The sequence below is a fragment of the Podarcis bocagei genome, assembly GCF_964188305.1.
Source record: "Podarcis bocagei genome assembly, chromosome: 2".
Taxonomy (NCBI): domain Eukaryota; kingdom Metazoa; phylum Chordata; class Lepidosauria; order Squamata; family Lacertidae; genus Podarcis; species Podarcis bocagei.
Window position 1 is genome coordinate 3,868,043 of NC_138126.1, and position 12,968 is coordinate 3,881,010.

General features: G+C 46.6%; 1 protein-coding gene across 2 annotated transcripts; it reads right to left on the reverse strand.

Annotated features, from left to right (window-relative positions):
* Positions 1 to 3,869: 3,869 nt before the first annotated feature.
* On the reverse strand, positions 3,870 to 12,231 carry LOC308580480 (vomeronasal type-2 receptor 26-like). Of its 2 annotated transcripts, XM_081182185.1 has the most exons (5): positions 9,704 to 12,231; positions 8,796 to 9,605; positions 7,038 to 7,265; positions 6,537 to 6,663; positions 3,870 to 5,687 (listed from the first exon to the last, which is right to left on the reverse strand). In XM_081182185.1, the coding sequence occupies exons 1-5, from the start codon at positions 9,866 to 9,868 to the stop codon at positions 4,789 to 4,791; spliced, it is 2,229 nt and encodes a 742-aa protein (XP_081038311.1). In that variant the 5' UTR covers positions 9,869 to 12,231; the 3' UTR covers positions 3,870 to 4,788. The 2 variants fall into 2 exon arrangements, with proteins under 2 accessions (XP_081038311.1, XP_081038312.1); XM_081182186.1 differs by lacking the exon at positions 7,038 to 7,265.
* Positions 12,232 to 12,968: the final 737 nt, after the last annotated feature.

Here is a 12,968-nt window from a genome sequence, read left to right on the forward strand (position 1 = left end):
TCATTTATTGTCAAGTACCTGACACTGGAGACCTGCTGGTGGTCTTAATCTCAAGAGTTGGGCAACTTTAGAGAATACATACATACATACATGCATACATACATACATACATACATACAGTAAAGCCTTTGGTTAGGTGGACAGTATTAGGATTCATTTCCACATGATAAACTGACTCTGTGGGGAAATCCTACTTTATACTTTTTTTTATATAAATGAAATGCTTCCAATATTTTTTAATACAATCTCTCACACCCAACAGCCTTCCACAGCATGGAATCCTCCACCCCATTACAGGAAGGGAAGATTGGGGAAGCCGGGCTTCACTTTGTCCAGCGGTCAGTAGCTGCCACTGTATCTTAGGTCTTCTCCAGGCATTATATATGTCACAAACATTGCTTCCCATAAAAGGGTTGGCATGTTTGGAATCAAAGCATGAGAAGAGCACCTGCCTAAGCCGAGTAGAAAGTTACAGTTTTCAGTTGCATAGATTGCTTTGTGCCTGGGGGAAATAATTGTGCATTAAAAATTGTGCTCCCCATCTATCATTGCACCCAGCTATAAAGGACAAGCCTGCCTTGCAACTTTTCTGAGTGACAGTTTTCATGCCAAGAAACGCTCCATGAGACACAATGAGAGAATGAATTTCCTTTGGCTAACTACAGAAAACCTGCAACAGGCATACCCCATAGACCTTAAGGACCCCATAGACATCCAGTAGAGACCCACCCTGGCTTCAGTCACTTTCATCTCAGAGGGGCTGACCCAGGTGCATCAAGAGAACGGGAGTGTAGCAGAAACACATCAATGCATTACTCACGCATCAACCCAGTTCAAGGGGGTTCTGGAGAAGGTGAAGGGCAAACGATCTCCAATGAATTTTGAAGATACAATTCCACTAATGAGATGGTTTCCTGGTCTGTAAAAATTCACAGCATAATTGAAATCCCTGACCAGATTCAGTGAGCATTTTGCCTTCTGTTGCATCCCGTAGGTCACAAGAGGGAGCAACAAGAGCTGTGCTATCATTCTGAATCCACCGCTGTCAGGGGTTCAGGAGCAGAGGCAAGGGCAAGGGAGGAAACAGAGAGCGAGGGGGAGGAGGCAGAAGAAAAGATGAGTGATGACGACGACCCGAGATCTCCGAGTCTTTCCAGTGAATCAGAAGATTCACAGAAAGGAGCACCAGTGGCCAGGGCAAGGGGGGAGCCTAGGGGGACACCCCAGGGAGAAGGGTCCAGAGGGGGCTCAGAGGGGAGCAGTTGGAAATCGGGACCAGCGTCACCGCCAGAGAGCAGGGAAGAGGAAGGGCGCCAGGGATCAAGCGCTGGCAGCTCGCAGCAGGGGGGAGGGCACGAGTCAGGAGTGGCCACACCTCCATCGGGGAGCGAAGAAACGGTCAGACGGAAAGTGGAAGGTTGGGCGCGTGCGCCAAGTTCAAATGCACAGGAAAGTGAAGCAGTAGGCAGCCCTGAAAGAGAGCCAGGTCCTAAAGCCCGGCGCAAGGAGACAGGAGGGTCCGGGGGGTCGGCGTCAGAAGAATCCAGGAAGGAAGAGACCCCGGGGGGCAGAGGGACCCAGAGGAGAACAGTCAGGCGGAAAAGGTGGAGCAGGGCTAGGATATTAAGTTGGTGCACAAGGGGCGGAGACTCAGACGGAGCTTCGCCGATCTAACCACTAGACGTAGAGTTGCACGCAGCAGCTTGAGAATGGAAACTGTAACTCAATAAAGACTTTTACTTAATGATCGCTGGCTAGCGTGATCCTCTGTGAGCTAGGATCTGGAAGCAGCTCTGACAACCGCCTACACTTCCCTTCTGACTGTTTCTCTCAATTTCATAACTAGCTAATCAGAAGAAGCCTAAACTCTTGCAAAGACATGTCCAGCTCTGGCTTCAGAGACAAAGAGGAAAGGATATAGCTGAGGGGTAGATCATTGGCTTGCACCCAAAAGTGCCAGGTTCAACCTCTCCTAACTGTTCCAGGTAGGGCTGAAGATGTCCTCTACTTGGAGAGCTGCTTCCAGTCAGTAGATACTACTAAGCTAGAAGGCAGCTTCCTATGCTCCGATTAAGTTTCACAATGACTTATCCCCTACACCCTTTCACCTGAACTCTATATTGACTGCAAGGACTCGTTGTGGCACACAATACATTTTATACATCAAACTTTTCAGGCACAGTGGAGTAAATAATCTCTTGCTGCTCTTGATTTTGATGTTTGTGTTATTGTTCCCAGAGGCAACATTTGAAGGGTGTGCAAGGAGGATAAGAACAGATCACTGTGGTTCTGATAATTGTAAGTGGAAGAGAGGTCTCCTCTGGGAGCAGGTGCAGAGCAGGAGAAAAACATGTTGACTCAAGAGACTGACAAGGTTCAAGGAGGGAGAAAGTTGAGTTTGGCTGAACATGATTAACATGAGAAGAGCCCTGAAGCTGAATCAGGTGAAGGGTCCATAAAGTCCAGCATCCTCTTCTCAAAATGGACAACCAGTTGCCTCAAAGGGAAGGCCCTAAGGAAGGGGTCAGTGCAGCATCCCTTTCCCTACATGTGATGCCCAACAATTGGCACTCAGGGTCTTCCTGCCTGAAACAGTGGAGGGAGGCCATATTCATAAAGGCTAGTAGCTGTTTATAGCCTTATCCACCTCCATGACACGGCCTAAATCTCTATTTTTATTTTAAACAAAATTCACATACCACTTTTTTGTAGATAGAGGGGCCACTAATATGGTGTCCTCCAGATTTTCTTTGATTATAGCTCCCAGCAGACACAACTTGTAATTTATTTTTCCTCTCATCATTTATATTTTTAACCAATAGTTTTATCTTTATTAATCTTAACACCTGCTAAATTTTATATTGCCTCTGTCCCACTCTTACTTACGGACTTCTTGTTAAAACTGTGTTTATGCAAGACAATCTTATTTGGCTACGAGTGATTGCCAAAAAAGAAGAAGAAGATACCTTTAATGTCTTGATTACATCTTATTCTTTGCGCCAATACTTCTAAAACTATTATAAACAACAAAGATGAGAATGGGCAGCCTTATTTTGTTCCTTTAGCTATTTCACAATTCTCAGTCAGGGCATTATTTACTATCAACTTAGCTGACTGGTTAGTATATGTTGCCTTGACTCCTTTTATGAAAGCGTCTCCATAACTCATATATTCTAAAACGTTAAATTTACTGAATCTGAAGCAGTCGATAAATCTTTTTTTGTTCTCTCACAGTTTCCTATATTCTTATAAAGCTGGTTTTGTGTGGATATACATATTTCTGTATAGCATAACTCCAAAGCTTAGCAATTACAGAGCATGATCCCGGTGGGTGTCATCGTAGCTGCCCCCATGCCCGCGCTGGGTGCCACTGCCCCATGGGCAGTGTGCCACACCCCCAGAATGCACACCACACCACACCCCCAGGACGCGTGCCAGCCCCATCCCCGCCTGCTCTCCGCCCCACCCCACCCCCCACCCCTGGTGCCGGAGCATGCAACATCCACCAGCCACAGAGGAAAAAATACAAATGGTAGCAAATCATCATTGTCCTTTAGTAAGGCTTATGGAATACAGTAAACAGCCAGATAATGTATAAACGTTTGCTACGAAGATATTAAGGATGCTGTCTGCCATGCAAGTGACTTCTCAAAAAGTATTTCAGGAAAGCGAGAGGCACAGGAAAAGATTCCTGGAATAATAAAGAGCTTGGAGCATGTGAGGACAGACTGATGACTTTTCGTTTTTCAGTAGAGAGAAGCTAGAATTAATTCAAGTTCTGAACTCCTTGGAGAAACACTACAACTCAGCACTGCCTGCTGAAAATGATGGACAATGCTTTGAATACAAACCAAAAGAAGGACAAATAATTTCACACTCTCTATATTTTTATTTATTTCTTTAAGATTTTTCACTTGCTCTTTGCCATAAAGCCCCAGGATGGATTACAATATATAATTAAAAAAACCAACAATAAAATGTTACAATAATTATTCAATTAGAACCACTCCAAAGAGAAGAGAATAGTATGACATATGGAAGTTTGAAATAAGTAATTATTGTGCTGTGTAAAAAGAAGCAAAATAGAAAGCCACAGGCTTTGGATCCCATCCGAATATGAATCTGAATATTATTTATTTGTGTAGCTGAAGCCATTACAAGAGACAAAAAATGAAAACAGAATAAAATGCATTACACAGTTAAAATAAATATTGAAACCAGGAATTCTGTCAGGGAAGAGTTTGCTCCTCTGAATAATCTAACTTTTCTCCTTAATATTGCCACTCTGAAGGCAAAACAGGCCGTTTTTCAGTGGTGGAAGAGAGATCTGATGCCTAAGAAAAAATTAACACAACTATATTTATTCCGGGGTATTTCCAGATTCTTTTTTCTTTATTTCTTTCATTTTAGAAATACCCGTATTTCTGCACCATAACTGATATGTAGAATGGATCCTACCCAGAAATGGTTTTTGTCCCAACAGGAAGCCGTGGTTCTGGTCCAGATTCAGCTGTAGGAAGTACTTATTAGTAAGTATTTTAGTAAGTATTTCACTTACTACTAAGAGGTAGCGCACAGCTCCTCCCCCACCCAATCCAGGCCAATGTGGGGCAAAGCCTCCTGGATCTACCCCCAAATTAAGCCTAATAAAATATATGGTTGAGAAGGTGACAGGGGAAGGAGATACTCTGTCGGCTTCCAACAACTGAACAAGAGATTTCAATTCTGCAGGGGACTGCTTCGAACTATTTATTAGAGTTCCGCCCTATTACAGATCCAATGTTGTCTTTAGTGTTTTGTTGTCAGATGCTCCTTTGTGTTCAGATCAGGCCTCAGTAAAATAATGTAGCACTTGGGCATGAAGATGCAGCCCAGAAGCCCAGCACTGGAGACCAAGATGGAGAAGACCTGCACGGCTACCATGTATTTTCCCTTGGTGCTCAGGTAGGTGGGAACAAAGGACACCCAAACACTGCAGAAGACCAGCATGCTAAAGGTGATCAGCTTGGCTTCATTGAAGGCCCCAGGCAGATTCCTGGCCAGGAAAGCCACCGTGAAGCAGATGGCAGCCAGGAAGCCCATGTAGCTGAGGGAACCATAAAACATGGCAACAGACCCTTCATTGCATTGCAGGATGATCTCTCCAGGCTGGGAGCGCATGTCAGAGTCAGGGAATGGAGGAGAGATCCCCAGCCAGATGGTGCAGATGAGAACTTGGACACTGGAGCAGGAAATGACAATGGAGTGGGCCAAACTCTTCCCCAGCCATCTCCTCACCCTGTTTCCTGGTTTAGTGGCCAAGAAGGCCAACACCACAGTGATGGTTTTTGCCAAGACAGAAGAGACGGCAACTGAGAAGATGAGGCTGAAGGTTGTCTGGCGGAGAAGGCAAGACACTTTCCTTGGCCGTCCAATGAAGAGGAAGGAGGACAAAAATGAGAGAAGGAGGGAGATGAGGAGGATGTAGGTGAGGTCCCGATTGTTGGCTTTGACTATTGGAGTTTCATTGTATTTAATGAAGGTTGCCAGCACAAAGCCTGTGGTTAAGGATAAGAAGAGAGCAAGGGAAGCCAAGAGGATCCCCCAATACTCTTTGTAGTCTAGGAAGTTGATAATCTTGGGAAGACATTGAACTTGGTCCTTGTTTGGATGCTGATCTTCTGAACATTTGGTGCAGTGCGTTGCATCTGAAAATGAGAAAAAGAGTGGCTTTAGTATTCCTTGCATCCATAACCACGTAGCTTCTAATACTTCTGGGGGAGGGGGGTACTGATATTCTGGAGGTTAGGAAATAACAATGTGAAAGATTTAGTTTTATTTGTGTATAGAATGGTATCTCTGGATATGCATTCCTCTGGTTGTGTATCCTTCGAGTTACGCATGCGGCAAACCCGCAAGTATTTTTCCAGGTTTTGCCACACATGAATGTGCAGAAGCACTCCCTGCACTGTGCGCATGTGCAGAACAGGCACCTCTGGTTGCAAATTCCTTGGGATCCAACTGGAGCTCCAGAACGGATCCTGTGCCAACCGGAGGTACCATTGTATATTTAATTTCCACTGTTGCACCCCTCCTTTCCTCCAATGACATAGAGTTGACACACAAAATTTTTCTCACTTTTCATCCCCTTGGGATGTAGGTAAAGCTGAGAGGCAATGACCTCCCTCCAGAGGTGTCTCTGCTGTCTTCATTCTCCCACTCTCTTTGCCTGGTGAAGACACATTTCTGTATCTTCACCTTTAGCAGCTAAGGTGTTTTGTTTTGTGGGAGATGATTACAGACTCTGAAGGTGACTCAGCTACAGTGGGTTGTTTTTTAAAAGCATTTAAAATGTGTTATAACACTGTGACACCAGATGACACTGTAGAGTGATTTCCCATTATGATGTTTACAACACATTTTCCTGAAACTTTTTTGGTATGTCTAGATTCAGCCCTAGATCCTTGCTCTCAGATCTCAACAGAAAATGTATCTGAGTGAATCTTCACCCTCTTTCTATTCCCCCAAGAAATGGCCTCTCCCTTGGAGTCACCCACCTTCCTGAGTGGAGATGGTCCCTTCCGCACATGGAGAACAAACATAGCAGCAAACCGGCTCCCCTTCTTGGATCACCTTGAAATATCCAGGGTGACAGCTTTCGGTGCATCTGGAGCAAGGCACAGTCTAAGCACAAAGAGAGGAAGGTGCATCAAGGGGACAATTTCTCTCTATGGAATTGGTTGATAGAGTCTGGAATGGACCCAGCAGCATCTCATGGACCACTAGCCCTGCCAGGACTTCTGGCACGTTCCCCAAAAACTTATCTGGAGTGTTTCCTTGCTTGGTGTCACTGTCAAACCCAAATTTCCAGATTTCAAAATGGAATGTGGATATTCCATGTCCACTTCATGGATATGGGGCTCAAGGTATGAAGGGGACACCCTTGTATGCCAGCTCCCACCCCTGCACTGGGCAAAGGACTGCAGTCCAAGTCCTGGGTGAATTATTCCACAAATTAATGTATATCAACAGAACCATACAGAAAAAGTTTTCCCCACCTGGTTAAACCTCTGGGGCCACAAAATAGCATCCGAGTTGATAGTGAACTTTGTGTCAATGGATGTCTCTCTCTCGATACTCCCAACTTTCACTCTGGCATGAGACTTGTTGGGAAACACCACCCAGTTCACAAGGTCATAGTTGCCTGGCAGCTCCCCATTCTCATCCAAATGCATTCCACCCATGGAGGTATTAGAAAACTGGGTTGCTCTTAAGAAGGGGTGAAGCTGGAATGAAAGTTGCTGGGAGTCACAGGCAGGCAGAGTGCTTTTGTTGTGTGAATGGTGCCACAGACTCCCTGGGTGGGTTACAGGGACCCCCAGTGGGAATCACTGACCTAGATCAGTTTGAGAGCCAGTCATTCCATCCCAGGGTACATTGAAGAAGAAGAAGAGGAGGAGGAGGAGGAGGAGGAGGAGTTTGGATTTGATATCCTGCTTTATCACTACCCTAGGAAGTCTCAAAGCGGCCAACAATCTCCTTTCCCTTCCTCCCCCACAACAAACACTCTGTGTGGTGAGTGAGGCTGAGAGACTTCAGAGAAGTGTGACTAGCCCAAGGTCACCCAGCAGCTGCATGTGGAGGAGTGGAGACACGAACCCGGTTCTCCAGATTACGAGTCTACCTCTCTTAACCACTACACCACACTGGCTCTCATCTTAGTGGAATGAAACATTGTAGAAGAACAGAAACAGTGCCAATTGCGACAGTCACTGCTTCATTGCACCCCTGGTGCTAATTTCTGCACATAGACACAAAGTTAGGTAAAGGTAAAGGTACCCCTGCCCGTTCGGGCCAGTCTTGCCAGACTCTAGGGTTGTGCGCCCATCTCACTCTATAGGCCAGGAGCCAGCGCTGTCCGCAGACACTTCCAGGTCACGTGGCCAGCGTGACAAGCTGCATCTGGCGAGCCAGCGCAGCACACGGAACACTGTTTACCTTCCCGCTGGTAAGCGGTCCCTATTTATCTACTTGCACCCGGAGGTGCTTTTGAACTGCTAGGTTGGCAGGCGCTGGGACCGAACGACCGGAGCGCACCCCGCTGCGGGGATTCGAACCGCCGACCGTGTGATCGGCAAGTTTTACCCACAGCACCACCCGTGTCCCTAGACACAAAGTTAGAAAGTTCCTATTATTATTATTATTATTATTATTATTATTATTATTATTATTATTAACATCTTTGCTTTCAATAAGCATTTCCAGCACGTGGAAAAGGTCCCTCCTGTGGCTATTATTTTTGTCTTCTGTTTTATCCAATACACAGTTGGTTGGTATTGTTTTGAAACTTTCAGCATTTTTAATAATTCTGTTCTGTTGATATATTATAAAACAACCAGTGTTTACACACACACACACACACACACACACACACACACAAAATAAAGGGCAGTATATAAAGATTAAAATAGAAAAAGCTCAATGAGTGTACATCTCAGCATCGTGGGGAAGACCTGTGTGACCAGAAGGCTTGTGTTCCCGCTCCATCCGTGTTGCAGCTGCTCACCGAAGGCCAGCAGAGACAGAGGAGGAGATGAGGACACACCAACTTCAGCTAAGATGACTCCTCTCAGAGCACTAAGGAGTAACCATAGGAAAATGAGAGGGTCTTCTTCTGACATACCCATGGTGGGCAGAAATATTGATCTGCACAAGAACCTCATCAATTTAAAAGGACAAATCATTTGTCCTGGTACTAGATTTTATTCCACAGTCGGGAAGATGGATTGAAGTTAGGAAAAGGTGAAAGGAAATACCTGCCATGGCTGTAGACTTTGACACCCCAAACTGTCTGTCCCACTCATCCTCGGCATCCGTTTTGACCTTGATGAACATGCAGCATGTAAAGCGTGCGCCACGGCCTGGACATGGAAGTAAGTGCTGTAGCTGTCTTGGGAGAGGGATCTCTCCAGCTCCTCCCGGGGCAGAGTCTCCAGCTTCTCCTTCTCGGTGCATTTTGTCCGACCTTTCACAGACAAGGTATGCTTCGAATATAAGCAATAAAATGCTTTTCTCCAAAACCAATACAGGAGGTATGAAGATGGTGTATAGTAGTCATGTATGGTTCTTTTTTTGGTCTTCATTACAAAGGAGAAGGAACCATGGATGGGATGGAAAAACTCTGGACCCATAAGTAAATTATAGTTGATGTCATGAAAATCTGTTGTGATCCAAACTCTTGCCTCAGCTTCTTTATGGTATCTTTCTTGTAGGACCATGACTGGTATCCATCCCGTGTAAGTGTTCTCATAGTATAGAAATACATTGACTTGTCTCCATATCATAACTGGCACATTTGGCACAAGTGATCGATATGGATTGCTTTCTGATAGCCTATGTGTGAAGGCAACACAGATTCCACGGAGGATCATCTGAGATGACAGGGCACCCACAAACCTTTCTCCATTCTCATTGTCTGGAGCAAAGAGGCCAACCCATGTCCATCCGAAATGCAGGAGCAGCTTGATAATCCCCTGGGACTGAGTATCTTCTTTGGGGAGCATCCGGTAGACAAAAGGGAACTGGGATTTATCATCCAGAGTCTGAGTATTAAAGCCATAACTGATCTAGTGAGGGAAGGGAGAGATTAGTGATTTGTTTTGGTCTCAAGGTAAAAATCTTGACTCCTCTGAAGAAAATTTGGGTTTTATGCCCTCCTTCATACCTGTGGGATTTTGTAGATTCCTGACATGGTCGAAATCTGTTTTGAGATTACAGAATTGGCCCCTTCAAGAACACCCAGCAGGTTATTATTCTCTTTTCCACAGGTATAGTTTGGGATGTTGCTTTCCCCACCCGAAAGCAGGTCTAGCATGACATCGGAAGTCATCCTTGCATCGAAAAAGTTCTCATAGAGGTTATAGCCCAAGGTGATGTTAGGTAAGATCCTGGAGTCTCTGTTGATCTCTTGGATAGTGAACAGGAAGGATAAGATGTGCCAGTAGCGTCTAGCTGCCACACTGCAATAAACAGATTAATAAAAACAATGTGAAACTGCTCTTCACCATTTAATGAAAATAACTATGATATGATCACCAAAGGGCAGCTTGTAGGTTTGTAGTGAGGGGTGAGAAGAGACATATCCTTGTTTCAAGTTGAAAATCAATTCCCCACTTCAGAATAAAAATGGTGAGGTGTACTCTCTTCATTGAAGCAGCAGAAAAACACACAACTTTCAAAAATCAAAACTGAACGAAGACATTCTTTTTTGAAGGTTCGTGAAATGTAGGGGCCTTGTTGCCAAGGTTGCAGTCACTTTGGGGGTCTCGTTGTCTTCTTGCATAGATGCCCAGTTGCTGAAATGGAGAGCTCAGCCTACAAGTTTATCCCCACCACCATATCCAGTCATGGCATATACTCAATGCATCCTTTTTATCCCTGATCAGATTCCTTTGAGCAAGCAACAAAGCAGGGATGACAAAGGGAAACAAGACAGGTGTGTTATAAACCTGTGGCCCTCCATATGTTGCAGGACTCCAATTCCCATCAGCCCCCCTGGCAGCATAGCCAGTGACCAGGAGTCAGGGAAATGAAGTCCAGCAACATCATGATGGTCCCAGTCATGAAATAGGGGCAATTTCCCTAGTAAGTAGGGAGTGGACTTCATTCTCTCTCTCTCTCTCTCTCTCTCTCTCTCTCTCTCTCTCTCTCTCTCTCGTGTGTGTGTGTGTGTGTGTGTGTGTGTAAAGAAGCATAAGAGACACCAGAATACAGTTACTTACTCATCAAACCTAGTTAATGGGGGCTGAGAAAAGATATATGGAAACTGATCGAAAAATTGTTTTGGAGAGATGACCCCACTAACGAGGAAGTCTCCAGGCCGGAAGAAATTCTGCGCTCCATTTTCTTCCCTGATCAGATTCAGATGGCATTTTGCCTTGTGGTTTCCAAAGACCCCATGAGGCATCAATAGCAGCAGCAGAAGTAGCAACAGCAGGGATACCATTCTGGCTGTAGCTCCTGCACCTCTCCTGAGAGCTTGTGGAAGGGAATCTCATGCAAGACCAAAGCTGCAGCGTCATCACCCATGGAGCTAGTGGTCACTGGTGACTTCAGAGCTTTTAAGGATCACACACACATCTCCCCCACTTTTACCTGCTCTAAATCTTGACTCACTCTGCCTCCGACAGAGATATTATTCCCCCAGGAACGATGCAATGAGTAACCTCATGTCGGCCTTGATTCTGAAGCCTGGGCAACGTCCAGAAATCTCTCTTGGGCTTCGGCTATAGAAAATCACCATGATTTCTGTAATTACAACAGGAACAAAGCTCCTCTCTGCAACATCCTGGAGCCATTGTGTGATTTGATGGGAAGTGACAGAGCTGGAGAAAAACATGTTTGTGAGGGATAGCAAATGCAACTCTGTGTCTGACATCAGCCATGTGTTTGTATGTGTGATAGAGAGTTTGGCCTGAACTTTTCGGACAATAGTATTAGAAGAGCCCGACAACAGTTCCCTTTTTTTAACAGTTAAGATCAGTGGAATGGTCTCCCTTGTGGGAAGGGTGTGGATTCCCCTTCCTTTGAGGTTTTTAAGGAGAGGTTGGATGGCCATCTGTCATGGATGCTTGAGCTGAGGTTCCTGCATTGCAGGGACTTGGACTAGATGACGTTTGGGGTCTCCTTCCAACCCTACAATTCTATGATTTACACATATATATGCTGTGGGTTAAACCACAGAGCCTAGGACTTGCTGATCAGAAGGTCGGCGGTTCGAATCCCCGCGATGGGGTGAGCTCCCGTTGCTCGGTCCCAGCTCCTGCCAACCTAGCAGTTTGAAAGCACGTCAAAGTGCAAGTAGATAAATAGGTACCTCTCCGGTGGGAAGGTAAACGGCGTTTCCGTGCGCTGCTCTGGTGCACCAGAAGCGGCTTAGTCATGCTGGCCACACGACCCGGAAGCTGTACGCTGGCTCCCTCGGCCAATAAAGCAAGATGAACGCAGCAACCCCAGAGTTGGCCACGACTGGACCTAATGGTCAGGGGTCCCTTTACCCAGTGGCGTAGCGTGGGGGGTGCCAGGGGGGCCGGCCGCACCGGGCGCAACATGGGCGGGGGCGCGCTCGCACTAGCAGCTCTCTGCCCCTACTAAAATCCACGGGTTAGGGAGCCCGCGCTCGCTCGGCTTGGCGAGGAGGTCGCGGAAGGGGGAGAGCGAAGCCTTCTGCCGCGGGCAAAAAAAGGAGAGGAAGCCGGGCGGGCGGGCGGGCGGGCTGGCTGGTTGGCGGGGGTCTGGCTGCGCCTGCTGCTGCCGTTGCCGCTGCTGCCGGGGCTTTGACAGCTTGGCGAAGCGGAGGGAGAGGAGCTTTATTGTAATTGCGGCTCTCTCTCCACTGGCCGCCTGGGTAGTGAGCCGAGCTGAGCAGGGAGTCTGGCGAGGGGGCGGGAAGAGACTTTTCCACCTCGCCTGGTCAAAAAGGAGAGCGGAGTCTCCTCAGGGCGCCCTCAGGCAGGGCAGGGCAAGGCAAGCAGAGCGAGGAGGAGAGGGGAAGGGGGGGGAAGCAGCCAGGAAACGCTGCAGTGTGGAGGAGGAATCAATTAAGGAGAGAAAGCGAAAAGCCTTGGAGAAAGGGAAAAAAGGAAAGAAAAGAGGCAGCTCCAGGAGAGCGCGGGGAAAGAGAAGCCTCGCTGCTGCTGCTTGGGAGAGTAAATTACTGTACTTGCCTTGCCCCGGGTTAGGGGGCGCAAATTAATTGCCTTGCTCCGGGTTAGGGGCGCAAATTACTTGCCTTGCCCCGGGTGCTGATAACCCACGCTACGCCGCTGCCTTTACCTTTAGCTTTTACATACACCTGAGTCCAGTGGAGAGAGTCCAAAGCTTTCGCATGACACAAGGCTGTTAGGATTTTTATCCACCCGTGCTGCTCCAGTATGTAGCACTATGTTCGTTTATATCATGTGAGTGTCTGAGAGTGAGACAGGAAGTCT